At 46.9% G+C, this 22,880-nt stretch overlaps 1 protein-coding gene across 1 annotated transcript in view; it reads left to right on the top strand.

Moving 5' to 3' along the window:
• Positions 1-2,700: 2,700 nt before the first annotated feature.
• SLCO2A1 (solute carrier organic anion transporter family member 2A1) overlaps positions 2,701-22,880 on the top strand; it is a 79,559-nt gene continuing 59,379 nt past the window's right edge. Inside the window, exon 1 of the mRNA XM_039837179.1 lies at positions 2,701-3,115. Within this exon, the coding sequence (XP_039693113.1) occupies positions 3,020-3,115 (96 nt within the window). The 5' untranslated portion in view covers positions 2,701-3,019. The remainder of the gene's footprint in view (positions 3,116-22,880) is intronic.

Below are 22,880 nucleotides of genomic sequence, written 5' to 3'. Positions count from 1 at the left end.
CACCTTAATTCTCCCAACCCTTCTAGTCCCTAGGGCTCGGCTTGAGAGTCACCTCCTCCAGGAAGCCTGGAGGATGAGTTAGGGCCCCTCTTCTGTGTTACCATAGCAGTTGTGCACAACAGCTCTCTTTCTACATCACATGGATGCTATCTGTTCTCACTCCCTACTGAGACCGTGGAGTCTTTGAAGCTGGGGACTGATCTTGTGCTTTGTTTTTCCACAGTGTTAAGAAATATTTGCTGAAATCAAAGGATCTGGGAAGGGTCTTGGAAGCAGGCCCTGGAGGTGCTTTTGGGGAAATGCGTTATTCTATGTGCAGACACTGAAAGTCGAATACACAATATCCTTTCTCCTATTTTCCTTAATAGAACCCCAATTTTGTTCAGGAAGCAGCAAATAGTGTTAACTACATTTCTTAGCCTTCTTTGCAGAGAGTAGCCAGCCATGTGACCCAGTTTGGGCCAACAAGACTTAATGAGAAGTAGTTCAGCATGCATGGGAGACCTATTTCCCTGATGTGAGCACAGCCCCTCTCTGTTTCCCGTCTTCTACATTCTCCTGCAATTAGGAGAGGAGGCTGGAGGTAGAGCAGCCACCTTGTGATGATGAGCCAGCCATGAGAATGAGAGTTACACACTAAGGAATCCTGATGGGGCCTTGGTCATGACCCTTGGACTAGCTACTAACAGGCTTCTTATAAGAGAAAAATAAATCACATTGAAGTCACTTTGGTTAGATTCCCATTATATTTAGCTAAACTCTACCTAGTAAAGGTAGATGAAGGCAGATAACCATCTGTGAGCATTTCTGAACTGGCCTTTCCTTTGGAGATAACTCTGGTCCTGAAAGAGGACAGAGGGCACAGTTAATGGAGCAGAATGAGAAGTGTTGGAGAGGCCGCCCACCTGAGATTCCATTAGAGGACCCTGGCAAGGCCTCAGGGTTTGAGGAAGAGGCTCCAGCCATGGCATTTCCAATGTGCCTGTGACCTTTGCCTTCTTGGTCTCTACTTGGTATCACTTGTAAAATGAGGCTGCTGGAATAGATAACTCTTCAAAGGGCATAGGGCTTCAAATCTGGCCTTTGGAGTCAGACAAAGCTGTGTTCAGGTTCCAGCTCCATCACTTAATAGCAGCATGTCTCTCAGTCACTATTTTTTTAGTTGACCTCTCTAGCATCATCATCTGTAAAATCCAGATTTGTAATAGTACTTATAAGTGTTGGGCTAACAGTGGGGTTCTCTGGCATCACACATGTGTGTGCGCAGCAGAATGCCTGGCACAATCCACGATGGGTGTTACAGCCCAGTACTCAGCATACATTGAGTGCTCTGTGATGGCAGTGGTCCTTGTGTTCCAAGTGCTCTAGGAGGGCAGACTGGTGACCTGTAGTTCCATGCCCGCTTTGTCTCTGAAGCTGGGGCAGAGCTCAGGAAAGGCTTTCTGCATGTACTCTGTGGGTTGGCAAAGCGGCTAGAGCCTGCCCACTGTCCAGTGGCTTTTTCTTCAGCACTGCATACTGTTTTGTCCAGGGTCCTGGGACCACAGGTGGATAGGAGACAGAAGAAGCCCCAGGACACAAGACATCCCAGACTAGGCCCAGAAAGCCATCTGGCTTTAGGTAGAAATAAGAAACCCATCTGTCCCGTGGCCATTGTCATAGACAAAGCTTCCAGGGTATTGAGGGTAGGCTCATGCTCTTCCTGGGAGTAGGGTGGGCTTGCAGAGGTTGACTCTGCAGAGGACTACCAGAATTAGGGAGCTGGAAGAACACCTCTGGAACTGGATTCCTTTCTGCAGCTGCTTTCAATAGAACGTCCTTATTTTTCTTTTGAGAAGCCTCACCTTTCTCCTCTCTGCACTGAGAATCCTAGTGGAAAAAATCTTGGGGAAAAAATAAAGCCATGCCGTTGTATTTCACCCCTGAAAAGGAGGTCAGTGGGGTGTCTCCAGTTTGTCCAGCCACCCCCACCTCCCTCTAAGTACTCCAGGCCAGACCCAGCCTCGCTGATACTTGACAGCGCCTGCAGTTTACCTTGGCCCAGGTCCAGGGAGTTGGGCCCAGCCTGGGGTGGCCCCCACTTCTCCACCTTGTTACCGGCCCCCCTCTCCAGAGCAAAGAACAGTTTAAATATAAATCAGTTCTTGACACAAACAGAGCCTCAGCGAGTCTCTAAGCCATCACCGGAACTGAGAGCCCAGGTTTTCTTTAGGCGAGTGCAAACAAGCAGAGACTGGCTCCGTAAATCTCCCTGAGGGCGTCGGGAGGGGCGCGGGGCGTCCCCTCTGCTTCAGAAATCGCGGCTCCCCTCCAAACCCCTGGCTCCCGTGGGCTCCTCCAGCACCCCTCGGTCCTCTTTTTGCCTCCTCCTGCTCCCATAGCCCTGCCGACAGACCCCTTCTCTGGTCCTCCTCAGTCTCCCACCAGCCTGTTCCCGCTGCCCCCACATCCGCCCTGCCAGTAACCCCCAGCGACCCCACCTCCTGCAGTCTCCCTACCCCTACAGCCTCCCCTACCTCCAAGGCCGCACGCATCATTCCACCACTTCCCAGGCGCGGACCTTTCTGCTGAGGGTGTCAAGCTTTATGGTCCAAACCATTGCAGGAGCAGACACAACCCCTGGCTGAGAGCGACGTCAAGAGCGGCCGAGCTCCGCGTCACACCTGTCCGAGGGGGCGGCAGGGGCGGGGGCGGGGGCTCGCAGAGCCTTTGACACCCAAAGAGAAGAGGGAGGAGGGAGGGCGCGTTTCATCACCGGCGGCGTCGGCCGCGGCCACTTATAAATTTCTGGGCACACAATCTCTCTCTAGTGTCGGTGCTGCGAGCCTCCTCAGGCCACCGCCGCCACGCACGCCGCCCGCTCGCCCGCCCGGCCGCACCAGCCCGACGGCCCGGCCCCCGACTGCCCGGCCTTCCGCCTCGGGCTCTGCTGCCACCGCCCCGACCGGGCTGGAGGCGACGCCGCCCCGCGCCGCTGCTGTCGTCTGGCCCCGCGCCGGCCCCGCTGTCGCCCGCCACGATGGGGCTCCTGCCCAAGCCCGGCGCGCGCCGGGACAGCGACGCCTCCTCAGGCCGAGCCCGCCGCTGTCCCCGCTCCATCTTCAGCAACATTAAGGTGAGCGGAGAACTCGGGACCGTCCCGGCGCGAGCCGCGCCCGCGCACCTTCCCCTGCGCCCCCGACGTCGGGGCTGCGAAGCCCAGGAGGCGCTGGGTGCGCTGGGGCTCCCCGCTCCGCCCTCCGTGCCGCTTCCCGGGGCCTGGCCAGGCGGGCAACGGGATCGCCTGGACAGGCGAGCGTGTGCTGGGTGTGTGCGCAAAGGAGAGAGAGAGAGAGAGAGAGAGAGAGGGAGAGAGAGAGAGAGAGGAGAGAGAGAGAGAGAGAGAGAGAGAGAGAGAGAGAGAGAGAGAGAGAGAGAGAGAGAGAGAGAGAGAGAGAGAGAGAGAGAGAGAAAAGAGCTCACACGCCCTTGTCAGTGTAAGAAACGGGACAATGAAAGTACCTGCTGATCGGGCCAACTCTATTCACATAGTCCTGGCACTAGCCCAAGGAGTTGTCCTGTTCTTTGATAGAAAAAGAATATCTCGCAGGGAACTTTTTCAGTCTCCTGCGGGCAAATTACTTCGTTAAGCAAGTGGGCTTGGAGGTGCCCGAATCTGGCATTCTGTGGGGAAGGACGTCTGTGGTTTCTGTAGATGGAGATCAGAGTCCAACTCAGCTGGGGTGGGTGGTAGATGGGATGTTCTCCTTCCCCGGGCTTTCCTCTTCCCCAAGAGCCGCAACGTGGAGGTCTGCTGTCTCTCTGCCTGTTATGTTCAGAATTTCCCCAACACTGGCTACCAATCTTGTACGCTTGGACCAGCTTTCCTGGCCTGGAAATGGTCTCAGGAAAGTGGTGAGTTCTCACACTCTGTTTAGTAATGGCAAGGCAAGTTCTAGGGAGTGGGTGAAGAGAAGATGGGGGTGTAGACAGCTGTATAGTGAAGACACTCTTTTCTCCAGGGGGCCAGCAATGCTTGCAGCTCCCTCTAGGGATGCTTCCCACATCTCTAGGGGATCTACACTCAGGCTTTTTTGCGTGTCCTGGCTGGCCACAGCAACTGAGAATGTGCCTCCTGAGGGGACAAAGCTTCTGTGGTCAGAACTCAGGAGACTGCAGAGCCCACACCTATCAGGGCTCCTTGGGGGCAGGGTGGGGATTATGGTGCAGAGTGGTTGTTTCTGACAGCCATTCAGTTAGATGGGACTAGGTAAAGCCTCCAGCAATGCAGCTCAGGGGAACGTAGATCACAGTGGGAGGATAGGGGTGTCCGTGGGCTGGTTATGTGAATGTCCAACAGAGAGGGATCTGGAGCTCACAGCGGATCCTAATATTGTTAGCACTGGCACTGGGATCCCCACTCCTGCTTCGGCTCTCTTCCTGCACCGCAATGAATAAAGGCTGAATTTATGCCATGGCTGGATATAAATAAGACAGACATTTTGAGATAATTTAAAATAATCCTCAGATCTCCTCACCTTTGGCCAGATCTGAAGAAGGACTGTGTGCAGTTTTGGTCTCACTGTTTGAAAGAGTCTTGGAGAAGTTTCATCAGAGAACTGTGGAAATTTTGGTATTTATAACTTAGGAATTGAGAGGAAAGGGTGGGGGCAACAGTTGGGTGGTCTGAAAAGAGAGGGCCCCAAGAGGGAGCCAGGGTGGGGGCAACTTCCTCTGTTTTCACCGAGAAGGGCAGGAGGGACCGCTGACCCCAGAACAGATTCCTGACAATGAGGATAACCACAAATGAGATAGATTCCGCTTAGACCCTCCCCAAGTGCCTAAAATAAATGAGTTTATGGAAGCAGCTTCTTTGAAGATCTGTGAAAATAAGACAATTTATCACATGCCAATGATTTAGCCACATGTGCCTGAGGCTTGGGCCTAGGCCAACATTTTTTAGAGTTTTTCTTAACTCTAAAAACCAGATTTTCTTAACTACTGCTTCTGTTAATCAATAGTAATTCTAAAATCAGAGTTTGGAAAGGCTTCCGCTTGGCTTCACTATTGGTTTGAAACCAGTTGTAAAGGTGGATATCTCAAGGTAAAGCTGGAGTCTGAAATTATGTTAAACTCACTTAAGCTTTTTCTTCCAGGGGTGGTACTGGCTGTCTGGGGGCTTTGTTATTTGATGGAAGATTTTCTTCTCCCAATGAGAGTTGGCTGGCTGCCTTGAACCACCTCCCCGCCAGTGGGATATGGACTGCACATGTCTGTGGCATGTGTGCCATGGGGAGGAACGAGGGACACCCAACCTGAACACCCATCATTTTTCTAGGTTCCTTGTTACTGAGACAGATGAACCAATCGACTTTATGACATTTCTGCCAAGCCCCACATATAATATGGCTTAGGGGAAGGGATGAAGCCAGGGGATTCAGACCCAAGTCCTAGTCTAGCTTCTTACTAACTAGGTGACACAGGGAAGCATTTCTTACCTTTCATGGGCCTTAGAGTCCTTCCATGAAAAATACTGGGTAATATGAACAATTCCCACCTCGTGGAACTCTGTAAGGATTATGTGGGATGAGGCATAGGAAGAGGCTTTGTGAACCACGAGAGGCTCTCCGGGATCAGCATCCATGTGAGGCTAGTTCTTGCCTCAACAAAAGGATTGCCTATTGAAACATCATTTAGGATCTAATGTTCCACCAACTACAGTTAATAGTTAAGAGAAGCTACAGTTAATAATAATGATATCCAAAATAATAGTAATAGTAGCTAACAGTAATGGAGCTATCTGCATGTTCCGGGAACTATGGAAATATTTTACCCATATTTAACCCTCATTACAACCCTGTCAAGTGGATAGATACTATTATTGTTCCCGTTAATGATGAAGAAAACAAGGCTTAGTGAGGCTGGTTCCTTGTGCATGGAGACATAGCCAGAAAGGGGTGGGGAAGAGTATAAAGGAACCAAGTATGTGAGACCCCAGAGTCAGAGACCCCATCAACTGTGTAATTAGCCTTCACCATCAACAGTGCTGCTCAACTCTGGGTTAGCACTTTGGGGATACCACAGGTGTGCTTGTTCCCAGAGGTCAGGGCTTCTTCCAGGCCCAGGTAACTCACACATCCCAACCGTGACCAGGGGCACTGTAGTGGCTGCAGCACGGCTGCTCCCAATTGCTAATAGGCTCATATCCTTTTTTCTTCATAATTCTTATCAAAAAGCCTGGATTTTACTATACTAAAATTCTGGTCTGACCATCTCTCAACAAGTGGCTTTATTATAAAATTTACTGATGACTCGTAAAAATAAATAAATAAGCACATGAATAAACGAAAAGCCTGGTGACTACACTCTAGCAGTGAGTTTTTTCTACCTCCTCTTGCAGGAGTAAATATAATCACAATCTAGAGATAGTCTCTATTACCTCTGGCTTATAGGATTCTTAAGGGGTAGAGGACCTGTTCACCAGTCATCGTCAGAGGGAGCAATTTGGCGTCCAGAACTCTAAAGCTCTAAATTAAAAACAGGTTCCTTCGATGATCATGGGGTGGGGATGGGGAAGGTAGGAGGGAGCCTTTGTGGCTAACTTATCCTGGCAGCCTCACAAAGATCTGTTTCTCCTTAAAATGAAACTTTTGGGGCCAAACTGAAGTTATCTTATAAAAGGAGTGGTTGGTTGGTGACTGCTGCCCAAATTGCAGGCACTTACACTTCCAGGACCTCAGTACAGTGAAACAATGTATATCCAGTCCGTAGGGGAACGTCCTGTGGGGGTGCAGAGCTGGGGAAGAGCAGCGGGAAGAAAGGACACATCTCACAGCTTGGCCTAAGTGGCCCCGGTGATCTCCGATCTGAAGGGAAGCCCAAAAGTGAGGGAGAGGTACTTGTCCTGCCCTGGGTCCCTAACTTCCTGAGGTCCCTGAGGCCCAACCCTGGGGGGGCATCTTGGGCTTAAGGTCTCGGTTTCCAGAGGAAAGTGCTACATCCCAGCAACCTGCAGTTCATGGTCAGGAAAACAGTCTCAATAGAATCTCCAGGGTCAAAGAATTCCTTAACTGACCCCATGAGTTAAGACAAGCCTCCTCCTTCTGGGTGGTGTCGCTTTGACACCGAGGACAGCTTTTCTGTTTTCCTGGCATCTGTCCTGCCTTGACCCACTTGAAGGAGTGCGCACGGAGAACAATAGGAACCGGTGGGGTGGGGTGGGGGCCACAGGTCATTGAGACCCTTTCCTCCTGTGGTGATGCTCCAAGCCTTTCTTAGTTTTCATTTTTCTCTCCTGATGATGAATCTGTGACCTATGCCACCACAGAACAAATAGAAGAGCGATTTATGTCTCACAGTATAGGTGGCTCGTTTCTTTCTGATCATTCTCTTTTGTCTGTGACAGTGACTACTTTTCTTTCTTTCTGGGAGACCTAGATGTTGGGATGTTGGGATGGGAGTATGGCTTCTCCTGGCCTTCTTCTGCTCCGTTTGTGAAATAGTCCACGCAGAGGAATGTGGGTGACCCCCCAGTCCAGGCCTCGCCCCTCCTTGTTCTTCCTCTTCATACCCTTGCTTGATTTTACCCCATCCCGTGGTTTTAATCACTGCCAGCATTTACTCCACCCTGCTTTCTGCCGGTAGAGGCAGTGACCTACAGAGAGCCTCAGCTACATACCAAAGCTGGAGAGATGGTAACGGTGGAGCAGAGAAGCCAGGGGTGCTTGTGGGCAAATAGGCCCATCCGAGGACCTTGTGTGGGGCTGGGCTAGTTTGGCCCTCATTCTGTGTCCTAAGTTCAACGTACTTGGCCATTGCACTCTCAGTTTCTTTTGTGGAAAGATGAGAAGAAATAGCTATGTGAATTATATTTGCCTGTACCCCACAGAACCAGCACAAGTGAGTTGTCACTCCAATACTTGGTCCCCTTCTGCGGGCCCATGGGAGAAAGCTGAGTTCTTAGTACCAGACAAAGCTTGATTTATTTTGAGTTTTTAAAAAATTTCTTATTTTGAAACAATTATAGGTTCATAGGGGGAAAAAATAGTACTGAGATGTCCCCATGTGCCTGTCACCTAGTTTCTCCTATTGGTTCCACTTTACGTAACTACAGTATAATACCAAAAGCAGGAAATAGACATTGCTATAATGTGCATGTATAGTTCCATGCCATTCTATCACATGATTAGATATCACATAAAACCACCATCCCACTGCTTCAAGACGCAGAACTATTCCATCACCACAATGATCTCCATTGTGCTACCCCTTTATAGTCACACCTGTCCCCTTCCAACTACCATCCCTAATTTCACAACCTCCAATCTGCCCTCTGTCACTGTAATTTTGTCGTTTTGAGAATGTTACATAAATGGAATCATGAAATGTGTGCCTTTTGAGATTGGCCTCTTTCATTTCAGCATGATGCCCTTCAGAGCCGTCCAGGTTGCTGTGTGTATCGATAGTTTGTTCTTTTTTATTGCCAAGTATGTCCCATGGCATGAATGTGCTGTGATCTGTCTAACCCATCACCTATTGAAGGGCATTTGGGTTGTTTCCAGTTTGGGGCTGCTACAGATAAAGCTGCTGTGAACAATGCTGTGAACAAGGTTTTTGGATGGACATAAATTTTCACTTCTCTGTAATAAATGTTCGGAAATGCATTTGCTGGGCCTTGGGCCTTATGGTAGTTGCATGTTGATTTTTTTTTATTTTTTATTTTTTTAAAGAAACTGCCAAACTCTTTCCAGAGCGGCCATATCATTTTACATTTTCACCAGCAATGTACGAGAGATGCAGTTTTCTACATTCTTGCCAGCTTTTGGTATTATCACTACTTTTTATTTTCGCAATTCTAATAGGTATGTAGCGGTACCTCATTACAGTCTCAATCTGCATTCTATTAGTGGCTAGTGATGTCGAACATCTTTTCATGTGTTTATTTGCCATGTGTTTATCCTCTTCATTGAAATGCCTACTCATATTATTTTGTGCATTTTCTAGTTGGATTTTTTTATTCTTGTTTTGAGAGTTCTTGAATTTACAAGATACAAGTCCTTTGTTAGATATGTGGTTTGTAAATACTTTCTCCAGGTCGGTAGCTTTTCATCCTCTTACCAAGGTCTTTCACAGAGAAAAAGTTTTTGATTCTGATGAAGTCTAATTTATCAATTTTTATTTTCTGGATCCTGCTTTTGGTGTGATGTCTAAGAACTAACTCTTCACCGAGCCCTAGTCCCTGAAGGTTTTCACCTAAACATTTTATAATTTTGTATTTAAATCTACCATCCATTTGAGTTAATTTTTGTAGAAGTGTGAGGTTTAGGTCAAGGTTAATTTTTTTGTCTATGCTTTATCCAGTTGCTCCTGCACTATTTGTTGCAAAGACTATCCTTTCTCTATTGAGTTGTCTTTGCAACTTTGTTGAAAATCATTTGGCCTTACTTGTGTGGGTCTGTTCTGGGTTTTCTCTTCTGTTTCATTGATATTTGTGTGCGTCTCTCTGCCAATACCACACTGTCTTGACTACCATAGCTATACAGCAAGTCTTGAAATGAGGTAAAAGTTGATCTTTATTCTGCAGTGGTATGTGTTAAACTTATGGATTCCAAATTTTAGAACCCATCCAATTTTCCTTTCACTTTGCCTTTGAAGAAGATTTAAGCACATATTTAAAGCTCACTCTTAGTAACTGGATGGGACTTCACACATATATATGCTTCAGCTTTTCTTCTGGCCTTTGCCGAATGGTTGTCTTTTCTCTTTAACTTGATTTTTAAGGCCGTGTTCCTGAAATTTTTATTCTATATGACAGCGCTGCAAGGGAGGTATGAGCATCTCCATTTCATACTTGAGGAAATCGAGGCTCATCCAAGACCACATACATATCCTATAAATGGCAAAGCAGGAATTCCCACCCGGGTCTTCTCACGCCCCAGATCCCATCTTTTTCATGGCCACAGAATGCCTGTCAGTTATGGGATCTCTTATCTGTGAACATTTGGGCCTGAACTCAGTGATCTCTGAGGTCCTTTCAAGTTCTCAGATTTTCATCTTATGCTGTTACATGGCTGATTGAGATGAGACTAGGAGCAGGGCCAGTTGTGTCTGGATTTAGCTGGGAAACCTGTTATGAAACCTAGCGAAAGTGGAGGGTGCCAGCTGGCTGGGTTGTCGCCGATCAATCCCCAGCTCTCTCTCTTGGGTTAGAGGACCTTGCTTCGTTGGGCGTGTCCTACTGTTTGGGATGGATTATATCTGATCAGGGGCGGGGAATGAAACCAAAACAAGGTGTCTCAGACTCCACTGCGGGTTGAAGGATGGGATGATACTACCCGATGAGCAGCCCTCTTTCCAAGCTGTCATCCTGGCATCTTCGCCCTGTTCAGTGGAAAAGCTGAGGAGGCCCAGAGGGAAATGCTGAAACTCTGGCATGGCTGGGGGGCACCAGCCCAGAGCAGTAAGCCCAGGACTTGTGGCTTTTGGGATACTCAGCCTGGTCAGCACTGTCACTGAGCACCACAAGGCTGCCCCCACTCCACCTCCAGAAATGGAAGCAAACTAACCCTTTCTTAGAGATTGACTGTGCACCTGGGAGTCCCAATGACAAGTCTCGTTTTGTTTATCCAAATATCAGTAATACCTATTTATGTTCTGAACAATGCTTCATCCACAGATGTCATCAGGGAGCAGGGCAGTAAACTAATGTTTGTCAGACTGTCCCACCATGGTGCCTTGGATTCTAGAAGGGAGTGAACCAGTTGGACATAAGAGTAGGACAAGGAGATGAAAGAAGGTATCTGGAGATGTGGCTTGACCAACCATGAGTATTATATTTCCGTGGTATTTTATGTTTTATCTTAAAATCAAGTGAATTTTATATTTATTCCACAGTATCTATGTGCTTCCAAGTTGTCTTTTTCTTTACATCTTGGAATAACACAGATATTCCAGGAGGCTGTGCATGCGTAGTTTGTTGTTTTCCAAATGTGGCTCACAGTCGGAGAATACCAGTACAGGCAGACCTCAAGTCAGAACTAATTTATCTGGTTAGCTCGCACAGCCAGTTTGCTGGGTGCAGAGGGAACGGTACCTAGAAACTTTAAGTGGGACAGGTGTAAGGTGTGGATGTCAGACAATTCCTGAGCTGAACTCTAAGGGACACTCCAGGAGAGGAGCCAGCTAGAGAATGTAGTGAGGCCCCTATGGGCCTGGGGAAAAGGGATAGTGGCAGAAGGGAACAGTAGGGAAAACAGCAGGCTCCTAGAATCACACCTGTCCTGCCCAATTAGCTGCCAAAGAGACTGCAGGATGGAATTAAACTGACCACTTTCTCAGTCTGTTTTACAAGTCATTCCTGCCTGGTGCCTTGGGCCCTTTTGAAACCTTCCTGCTTTGCCTCTGATTCACAGTGCATTAGAGGGAAGCAGTTAGGAGCTGAACTCAGGTGTGGAGCGTGGGCCTCACTCATGCATAAGACTTTATTGAATTTCTCCCCATGAGGCTCTTTACAAGGTGTCGCTGTTGGCACTTGGCTTCCTGAGAGGCTCCCAACCTTCTGAGAAACAACTGCTTCTAAGTTTCTTGCTTCCCAGCGTGACCAGCTGCTTCGATTTGCCTAGGTCTGAGGGGTTCCTGGGACACAGGACTTTCAGTTTTAAAACTAGAAAAGTTCTGAACAGTCTAGGCAAGTTAGTGACGCTCCTGCCTCCCTCGCTGTGACATTTTACCAGAATGGACTTCCAGCTCTGACTGTGGGGCAGGGGAGGCGCTGATGGAGGGTCAGGTTGGTGCTCAGGAATGGGGACAAACCTCCAGGATCTATGGCAGGAAGAAACTGGAGGCCTCTGGAGAGAAGACAAACAAGAGCCAAGAGGCCTGAGGCTGGGCTCCCATAGAGTGGCCAGGCGCATTTCTCCCTCTTGTCTATAAAGGGATAAGTCCTCCCACCCAGTTCTGCCTTCATTGCTCAGCATGATTTTTGCAGTATTTTAAACTTTTTATTATATAGAATCTATATGATTGATGATAAAACTGATCTGCAGAAAGATGGTGCTTTCTGGCTTATAGAATTATTGAATTTCAGAATTAAAAGTGACATAAATGTTCATCTACTCAAAGAGGCAAGAATTCTTTTATAGTGATGTTCTTGCCTCTGCTCACATAGCCCCAGTGATGGGGAACTCACCATCTCTCAAGAAATGCGCAGCAACAGATTTTTAGCAAGCCTCTCCTATGCTAGGCTGAAATCTGCCCCTGCCTTTCACAGGTATCCCCCAGAGTGAAGCTAGTAGAACCCCCTCTTCTGGTCGCTCTCCTCACTGTTTTAGTAGAAAGCAATCTCCCCTCTCTCACAAGTCCCTCTAACTCCAAGGTTGAAACAGAAAGGTGACCTGAACCACTTTGCTCTAAAGGCTGAACCAGGCTCTGAAGGTGGGTGTTGCTGAGGGGTGTGTGTGGTCCCTGAGTCCTACTGTCCTGGATCACAAAGTTTTCCTTGCTGGTTCCGGTCGCCACAAGGAGCTTGGTCATCATAAGGAGGCCTCAGGCTTTGTGGAGGGTGGCAAGCCCAGCGTTTCCTGGAACCAGTAGAGATTTTCCCATGATAAGGACACCCACCTATCAGTCCTTGCAAGTTTGTTATACCATCATGGGCTCCAAGGCCTGTTCCCACCCCATCTTCCTCTGTTCTCATCTACAGCTCTCACTTTTTCCTGACTTTGGTAATTTTCATGGAGTGTCCATGCCAAGCCTGAAAGAGCTCTGTACAGGTCCACCCTCCATCCTCTAGCTGGACGATGTCTCTCTGGAGGAAGTAGACAAGGACTCACTGGGGACCATATCCCCTGACTTTGTCACCAGAGGGCCCATCAGAGACCCTTATGGAGGGCATCTGACCTAATGCTAGTGGGAACGTAGCTGTGGATTCCAGCAGGTACTTCGGGGCTGCACCCCACACATCCTCCCCAAGACTGGGGGGGACAAATCAGTGCACTACCAGCCTGCCCAGGCCACCTTTACCCCTGGACTTTCTCACTGACTTGGAAAGTGAGCCTACAGGGTCTTGTGGTTATCTATTTCATTAGCAAATAGCCCTTCTGTCAGGAGGCTGTCCTTATGGGCTCACTGCAGCTCAAGCCTCCTTCTTAATACTCAGTGACCCAGGAAAGCATGCATGCATCAACTGAATTAACATGGAAATTTAACATATAAATATGCAAAATTAACAGGGGGTGGAGACAGGTATCAATCAAGCCTGTTTTGATCGCCTTAAAGTCACAAATATTGAGAAGTCCCACTGTTAGCAGCAGCACATGTTTAGCAGCAATTATGGTCATCTGAGTTATCATTATAAAGGTGGATACATGTTATTAGGACACATCTATATGGTAAAATATATGGGGACATATGGATATTTAGCTGTGAATGCAAATGCATCGAGGGGCACCCATTATGTACCAAATTTAGTGAAATAATAAGTGGACAAGGTTAGGTCCTTTTAGAAATGCTACCTGACTAAACCCTACCTCCTGTGCTACGAGGTACATATTGTCCACACTTTATAGTGGAGGAAATTGGAAAGCGGCTCGTGGGAATGCCACATTGCACAGTGACACAGCTGGGATTTGGGGACTCTGTCTTAAGTCTCCTCTACGGCTACTCCCTGCATCCCACCACAAACCCCCATCAGCCGAGCCAGCACTTTGCTGCTTTATTTCTTCATACTGACAGACACAGGCGAGGCTGCCCACTTGTAGTTATTATTTCATTTTCCCAAGCCCAATTTGACCATGGTGGCCTGAAAATCTTTGTTCCTCAGTTTTCCTCTCTTGCTGTATGTTCCTTCGCCCATGCTTATAAGGCCAGATCAATACTCCAGCTATACAGCACATAAGCATTTAGACCAGGGACGAGGTATGGGGTGAAGGCGGCAATCAAGTGGCTTTGAAATACTTCCTGAAAGAATAAATGGAAACTTGGTCAGTTGAACAACATTTTTTTCATATAATTCATCTGCTCAGAAACTTGTAATGAGGAAATGACTTGTATATCTAGCAACTGGAGAGTCAATAAATAAATCATGGGACATCCATCAATGAAATATTTACAAATTACCTTTTAAAATTTTATTGAGAATAGTTTAAACTTGGAGGAAAGGTTCATGCTATAATGTTAAGTAGAGGAGGCAGAACAGACAACTACATGTAGAGGTCATCCAAATTTTTAGAAGTCACAAGAAGGCTTGAAGAGAGTATACCTAAGCAGAGAGAGTTTTCTGTATTGGAAGCCTATAAATGGTTTTGTTTTTCTTCTTTATGATATTCTGTGTTTTCCATTTTTCTACCATAAATGTGTCTTTTATTTATAATTAGAAAAAACTACCAATTAAAAAGCTCAGAAGTCCGTGGTGACCCTCCTCCTCTTTGCTGGGTACAGTGAGATATCTTGTTGTGGTATACGAAATGCGATGTAAAGAGGGAGGTGGTTGATCTCCAGGTTACTGAGGATGGACCAAGGATGCAGCCAGGACAGCAGCCAGGGGGATGGGGTTGTCTGGAAGGACCATTCCTGCAGTGCCCATCACTGTTTCCACTTGTGAGTCGTATGGCTCTCTCATGATGGAGGGAAAGCCAGATAACAATACTTTAACTCTGAAAGAGAGGTAACACTATGGAATATTTTCTCTTCTGGAAGAGTGAAAGGTGTTTGTGTCCAGGAAGCCCTATCTGCTCCTCCGCTGTTCACTCCCGGGGGCTGGCTCAGAGCTTGGGAATCCAGCCCTGAGGGTTGGCCAGACATCTTCGGGAAGTGAGTGTATCTGATTGGCTCCATGCCGTGGAAGAAGAGTAGGCCTGATGGGGAGGTAGTGAGGACAGAAGCTAGGACAGGATTTGCTAAGCGCTGCCTGGAGTCTGGTCCTGAGCCTGGAGTTTTGCACCTGGGAGGATTGGGGACATCCCTGGGTGGACTTTCACCCAGTCATTTGGTGAGCCTTGATTGACCACCCACTGTTTGCAAGGCAGCACTCTGCTAGTGTTGTAAACAGCAGGGGTTTTAGAACTCTGAGTCCAGGAATGGTGTCAGAATGTCTACATGAGACACATTCATTCATTCATTCATTCATTCATTCATTCATGTGACATGTAATTATTGATCACATACCCATTAACAGTTGGAGATACAATAATGAATAAAACAGAGTGGACTATGCCCTCCTGAGAGATATGAACAGTGGGCAGATGCACAAATATACAATTCGAGGGAAAAGAACTGGGTTTTATAAAGTTTTAGAGACAGAATTGCATTCTGCATAGTGCATATAGGTCCGTGGACTCTGAATTCTAACAAGTCACTCTCATGCTTCTGATATATAACCTCTGCATGTAGAATACAACTGTGAATCAGACGAGGTCTAGATCTTCTGAAGGTTGTGGTTAGTTGGGATAAGAGTGAATTATGGTTTCCATCAGCGTGACAGGTTCACATAACATGGGACCCCCCTACTACAAATACTGAAGGATGCTGCATAAAATAGAACACAACCAAATATTTAAATACATGGCTGAGCTTGTAGGAAAGAAAGTGAAATCTCCAAGTGCAAGAGATGAAAATGAGATGAACACCAAAACACTAAATATACCAGCTGACCCTGTAGCAGAGGTCAAGCGGGGAAACGTGTGGGGTGTGTGATTGTATCAGTAAAGAAACACTGAAGAAACTCCTAATGGAGATTGGGTATTAATAATCACACAAATACTAAAGATGACATGGGACATTAGCACTCAGACTCATGCACAAAGCTGGGCCCCTTGGTGAAAGGGAACTAATAAAACTCTGCCTACCACCTAGGAACAGCAAAGAAGCTTATTTTTCACATAATTCCTCTGAGAAATCAAAATCCCAAGTCCGCCATATGGAACTGGCAACAGAATATGTACTATCCATGTGGTATGGTAATCTCTAAGCAAATAAATGAGCATAAAATGGTTTCTAGGCTACTGATAACTCTTTTCCATCTGGTACACACACGGGTAAAACCACTCTGAGGGATAATTCCACAATCCAGACTAACCAGAATCCCCAAGAAAAGACAATGCCTGTGGAGGAGGAGCTTGCAACAAAAAGCAACACAAGGAAACAATCTACTATAAGCGACAGGGAGCAGGTATATCATGAAGAAGATGAGCGCCTCAAGAGTTTGAGATAATAGAGTGTTCTGAAAGACTACAGATAGACAAAAATAATAAAGACTTACGGAGAGCAGAAAAGATAGTAGTAGAAAAACATACGCCAATAATATGAAAAATTGGAAGGGAAAATTGGAGTTAAAATCTTAAGTCCTTGGCTTGTTTGAGAGGAGAGTGGAAGAATCCATTAACTTTCGCCTTCGTGAAGTCAATTATGTATGTGAAAATGCACAGTTAATCATTTAGAGAAAAGATATTGACTGCATACCTTCCAAAGCAGAAAAGGATAAAAAGTAGAAACCTAATTAAACCAATAGAAGGCTGGAAAAGAGAAAATAAAAGACAAAAAACAAATAAAAGATGTCATGGTAAATATATAAAAAATAAGTAGATACGAACCTGCATCAGAAATTACAACACATGAAAATGGGCTACTCTCACCATTTCAAAGCTAGAGAATCTCAGACTGGATAAAGACCGAGGGGATGAGAGAGAGCCAGAGGAGAGAGCAAGAGAGAGAGAGCGTGAGAGGGAGAGAGATTGAATCTAGTTACGTGCTTTTTAAAAGAAAAGACTGAAAATCAAAGGACAAAAGAAGATATATCAGGAGAACGCCCACTAAAGAAAGAAGATTGATCTACTTTAACAACAGAGAAGAATATTTAAAGCAAAAAAAAAAAAAAAAGATTATGAGATGTTTGCAATGTCTAAAACTTATCTAGGATATATGAGGATCTCCTGATAATCAACGAGAAAAAGATGAGAAACACAATAGAAAAATATGTAAGGGTGTGAGCAGGGGGACTGGAGTGCCAGTTGGTCTCTGTCTGCTCTCTCTACTTTTCTCTGAATGTCACTGTCATTATCTTCCATGGCAAACTTCTATCTTCTTCATGGCTGAATCATGGTCAGCAACCAGCATACCTGCCGCCCTTCATTACTTCCAACGTGAAAAAATCCTGGGGCAGGACTTTGATTGGCTCAGCTGGGTCACATGCCCCTCCCTGAGGCAAGGCAAGGTTCTCTGACTGGAGCCTTCTCCTGGAACCATGTTGTCTTCTGGGGGCCCTTCTCTAAAACAAGAAGAGCACGGTTCTTAGGAGGAGAGCTGAGCAGACAAAACAATTGAGACTTTCTATGGAGAAAAAAAGAACAGACTCGAGGAGACACCAAAAAGAAGGAGGTGAGGTCCCGCTGAAGGAAAAGGGGCGCCCGAATGACGGCATTAGTAGTGGGGAGGAAGAGAAGGACTGGTATAAATCAGGGTTTGTATTAGTTTCCTATTGCTGCTATAACAAATCACTATAAATTTAGTGGCTTAAATCAATATAAATTTACTATCTTATAGTTTTGGAGGACAGAAGACATAAAATCAAGGTATTGGTAGAGCTGTGTGCTCTTTTGGGAGGTGAGAATTCTACCACTGAACCACCAATGCTTTCCCTATGGCTGTGCTCCTTTGGGATGCTTTAGTGTAGAATCTGTTTCTTCGCCTTTTCGAGTTTCTAAAGACCACCTACATTCCTTGGCTCATGGACCCTTCCTCCATCCTCAAAGTCAGCAGCTTAGCATCTTGAAATCTACTGATTTCACCTTTTTTTCTGACTCTGACTCTCCTGCCTCCCTCTCATAAGGACCCCTGTGATTGTATTGGGCCCACCCACATGATCCAGGATAATCTCCCTATTCTAGAACCTTAATAATATCTGCAAAGTCTTTTGTCCACATAAGGCGACATAGTCACAGGTTCTGAGTATTAGGACATAAACATTGGGGAGGCCATTATTTTGTCTACTTCAGGGTTCAGTCAAACCAGAGACAATAGAAGATACACTTCCTCACACATAGGTATATGCATATTGTGTGTGTGTATGTGTAGTTATATATATGATCTATTATAATGAATTGGCTCACACAATTGTGGGGGCTGGATAAGCAAATCCAAATTTCATAAAGCAGGCAGTCAGGAAAAGATGATCACAGGCATGAGTCAAATGGAAAAATCTCTTCTCTCTCTCTCTCTCTCTCCTGCTTTTAAGTCCTTCTGATTGATTGAATCTGACCCTCCCAGATTTTCCAGGATAATCTTCCTTATTAAGTCAATTTATGATATATTTTAATTATATCTTCAGATTCCTTCCACAGCAACACCTAGATGAATCTTTGACTGAATAATTGGGAATGGTAACCTAGCCAAATTGACATATCAAAAAACACTGTCCCAGGGTCAAGGTCAGTGACATTCAGGACAAGTATGGGACAAAATCTGGCAGAAGCGGGTGGAGAGTTCCAAGAGAGGTGAGCACCACTGGGCACCTCCCCAAAGCGGGGCTGCAGAGCTCAGAGGAGCTTTTCTGAAGGCACTGAGGCGGGGGGGGGGTGGGGGGAAATGTGTGTTTAGAGGTGAACTTCTACAAAGAGGCCTGGAATGGGGCGTTCCATCCCTTCCTTCCCACAGTTTTAAAATCCCGTGGTCAAGGTCTGCTTTCCTCCTCTACACAGCTCAGATGCCCAGCAAATCACCAGCTTCTAGGTGCCCCTTCATTATGCTGCTTACCAGTATCTATTGTGTGACCTGCTGCTGTGGTCACAGGCCCCTGGGCTCTGCAGACATGAATTGACAGTGGTTGGAAAGGTGGGTGAGCTCACGTCTGCTGCTCCTGGGGCTGCAGCTGGTAGGTGGTGAGTATTTGTTTAGCTAATCTTTTCCCGTCTAAAGTTGCTTATTGATGATTTCATTCAGGAGTCTTAAACCCGGCAGGTAGAAACAGCAGCCAAAACAAGCCAGGTGTGGATGATGAAACCACGCCCCCTTGCACTTACCTTCAGGAGCTCTAGGTGAGGTAGTGTGGGGTGTTTAAAGGAGTTGGAAGGTGGATGGAAGTGCACAGCCAGAACTAGTTGTGGGGTCCTCTGGCCCACCCCAGTGTATCCAGACCCTCACTGTGTGAGGCAACCCTGTCCCCAGATGGGCAGATGGCCAAGGAGAGGGCAGAGAAATCAAGGGATTGTCACAGTTTTACCCCATTCCTTTGTAATGGATTTGCACGCAGAGGTTGGGCCCTGTCTCCAGAAAAGAGATGTCTGGGAGGAAGGATTAGGTTAGAGTTAAGGAGGACCTATTTGAGCCTAAGGCTCCCAGAGTGTGTTCCCCATACCAGCAGCATTAGCATCATAAGGGAGGTTGTTAGAAATGCAGGTTCTTGGGCCCCATCCCAGAGCTACTGAATCCATATCTGGAGATGGGGCCCGGCATGCTGTTTCAACAAGTCTTCTAAGTAATTCTGATGCCCTGAAGTTTGAGAACCCTGCTCTGATGCAAGACATATATCAGGACGCTGATTCACATGCAGAGGTCACTGAAGTAGTTGTGATATCCTCGTTCCCAAGATATTTATTGAAGTTGAGAAATAATCGTATTAAACTGAAATGGTTTCCAGGGAATGGGAATCACTAATGTGGAGCTATAAATGACGGAGGAACTTTGGGGAGCATCCTAGATTGGCCAGCAAAGGCTTCCCAGAGCTTCCTGCTGCACGTGGCCCAGGCCAAGCCACAGGCTGTGAACCTCAGGCCCTGAGAAATACCTCTGGGCCAGAAGAGAGGAGGATGGGGAGGTGCGGAAGTCAGAGCCTTCTCACCAGGAGGAGCTCTGTGGGCCACATGTTGGAATTTGGAGACCCTCCAGGAGTCCTGCTGTGCTAGGCTGAGTTCCATGTCAGTTGCCTTTTTCCCCAGGTAGTTTGGTGATGGGAAATGTTCTCAGAGGTTGAGGTCAGGACTGTTCTAACTACTGATATTTATAGCTTAAAGTTCAATACTGTAGGTATAAACAGGGAATTCGAGACGTTGGTTTGCTTTTCCCTTTGCTCCCACTCCTGCCTCATTTCCTGTGTTTAGACTGGATACCTCATGACACCCCGAACGACCCCTCCCTCCCAGCAATGGTGGAGACGACTATGGCCCACTCCCCTTGTCGCTCCCTGGGGTCCTGGGCCATAAGGCTGGGAGGGAGTGCCAGAGGGTGTGGGTACTAGGGAAGGATGTCCCTAGTACATCCTTATACAGTTGCTTTTATCTAAACATGGCTTTCTGATGTGAAAGAGGCTAGCATGCCTTGCTTGACTTCCTGCCTTGACCTCTCATGTAACAGTGTGTTTTCCTCTCTCACGCCAGCCTGGGACCTGAAGAAACATTTCCAAGAGAGGCTTTGGGCATTTTCAGCAGTACTGACTACAGCCCCTGCTCCTCTCTCTGCTTGAAGACTGGATTTCACTCAATTTCTTTACCTTCTCCTATCTAGGCCCTGCAACTGTTCCTGCCTCTTCTCTCCTTCCTGCTAATCTGAGGAGTGGAGGGGGCAGGAAGGCAGACAGAGAGGAGGGGAGAGAGACCACCTTGGGAGACACATAGGAAAATCAAAGACATGAGGCCTCAGAAGGCATGGCCCTTTGTTCAGAAAAGTCCAGAAATAAACTGAAATGATGGGGATGGTAAAGATGGAATAGAGGCTCTTTGAGGCAAAGATGCCTCAGGCCATGTGCTGGCCAGGGATGATCACAGAAGACCAAGCAGATAGCCTGAACACCTGCATCCTGATGCACCTTCAGTGATAAGGCTGTTTGCCCTGGAGAAGGGACAGGGCGAGGTCCATGGGCAGACTCTTACCCAACTAAAGACTAGACAAAACACTTGGCTTGAACCAAATCTTGTATATTGTTAGAGATCAAACAGCCTTCAGATCCTTCATCTTTTAAATCAGAGTCAGACATCTCAGAGAGCTTTGTCAAAGTCCCATTTGTCCTCCTGATTCTTGCACAAATTTAGTGAAGTTCTGTTGGGGTATCCCCGGGACTCTATTTCATGCACACCCCGCAAGATGATGACTTGCATTTGCGTGCAGTCTCAGAAGGCAGGGAGCCTCTGGCCTCAGTAAGCAGAAACAAAAGGGAACAGAGGTAATGGGACAAGACATCTTCCCACAGCTGTAGTCTTGCTCAAGGAGTGCCAACACTGCATGAAGCCTAAGGGGGATTTATTCCCAGACCTCAAGTGCAGCTACTGAGTCGCCATTTTAATTGGAGATCGGTCCTTGGATTCCATATGGTCCAAAAGGGACCTTATGCTTTCTTCCTGGGCATGGGGTTGAATAGTTGTCAGATGTGAGGCTCTCTTTCCCTATAGACACCCAGTGGCTATCCTGAAACCCAGGATGGCTCCGTAGGTGTCCACTTGGTCTTCCCCAACCCACAGGCTAACTTTGCCTCCCACCACTCACCCTGCCCCCACTGTCTTTTGAGTTCCTTGCTTCCCTTTCCTTGGTCTTCAGATGCTCATGCACCATTCCCCACCTTTCCTTAGTCATCAAGTCATTGCCTTCCCAGAGCTTCTGTCCAGCTGATGTCTCCTAGTCCACTGCCACCCCTGGCTAGAGGCTTCTGCTTTGTTCCAAGAACTTGCATTGACCTCCCTGCCTCTAGGCTGTCTTCTCTCTGCTCTGTCTCTCACACTGTTTCAGGGAAACCTTTCTAAAAATGTTTGACGTGCATTATCTCTGCCCAGAAGTCTTCAGTGATGGATGGAGAGAGATAACATTCTGTGGCTCCTTTTTGTTGACATGGTTTTCTCCTTTCACCTAACCAGAACTTTCTCAGACCTTTCCCTGACCCCTAATCATGCTTGTGTTTTTCCTCTCTTCTTCATCTTGTCTCCTGGGCCTCAGATAACCCCTTTTTTTCTCTACACTTTCTGACATTCTCCTCATCCTCAAAACCCTAGCTCCCACCTTACTTCCTTCAGAGATCTCTTCCTCAGCTGCCTATATTCTTAGTGCCTCTGGCACCATTACTTGTATTGCTCCTCTGGCATCTGCCATGTTGCCTTGAGAGTAGTTACTACCATTATGTGCCCATGCCTCATCTTATTAATACACTGCCTCAGAGGGGTCTAGCCCTGTTTGGCCCTTGGTGCCCCATAATGATATTCAATAAATATTTGCTTATCACATTATTTCAAATGTTTCCTCTGGGCAAAATCAGCAATAATGCACCCACACACAAACATACCCAGAGCCCCCAGTAAAATCTCAAAGTCAGCAGGCCAAGGGAATTGTAAACTCTGTCTACACCTGTGCCAGACGGAAGCATCATTTCAGCTGTCACAGGAGACACAGCACCCAGTGAAGGACAAGTCTTGAGTTGCGTGTGTTTTGAACTAAGTGAGCTCTTTGGGAGTGGATGCCCCATATAACCACGACTGCCCTAGAATCACAAGTGTGATGGCATTAGAGAGAGAAGCCTCCAGGTTCCCGCAGGAGTATGTCAGCAGGGGAGTAGTCTAGATAAGGGACTGGGAAGGCTTCCTGAGGATGTGATGTTCAAACAGAGCTTGACAAGGGAGTCAGAGCTAGGCTGGCGAGGAGGCGAGGGAGGGGCAGGAGGGAGTTCTAGGCAGAGGGCAGCACCACAAGGAGTCGGAACCTGGATGAAGAGGCATGTGTTCAAGGAATAGATACAAGTTCAATGTGACAGGGGTGCTGCTGCCGCCTCCCTACGCCAGCCATGCAAGGTAAGGAGGCCTCTTATAATAAGGTGTGCATGCTGGCAGGCACAAGTTTAGAGTAAATCTGGGAAAGGAAAAGTCTGGAAAAGTGAATCAGTGTAGCACTCTGTCCTCTGTAAGGTCTAGAAAAATCAGTTAGCAGACAATCTCTGA

This window comes from Pteropus medius, unplaced genomic scaffold (genome assembly GCF_902729225.1).
Source record: "Pteropus medius unplaced genomic scaffold, Ma_sr-lr_union100, whole genome shotgun sequence".
NCBI lineage: Eukaryota > Metazoa > Chordata > Mammalia > Chiroptera > Pteropodidae > Pteropus > Pteropus medius.
This window is presented reverse-complemented; position numbering and strand designations above follow the sequence as displayed.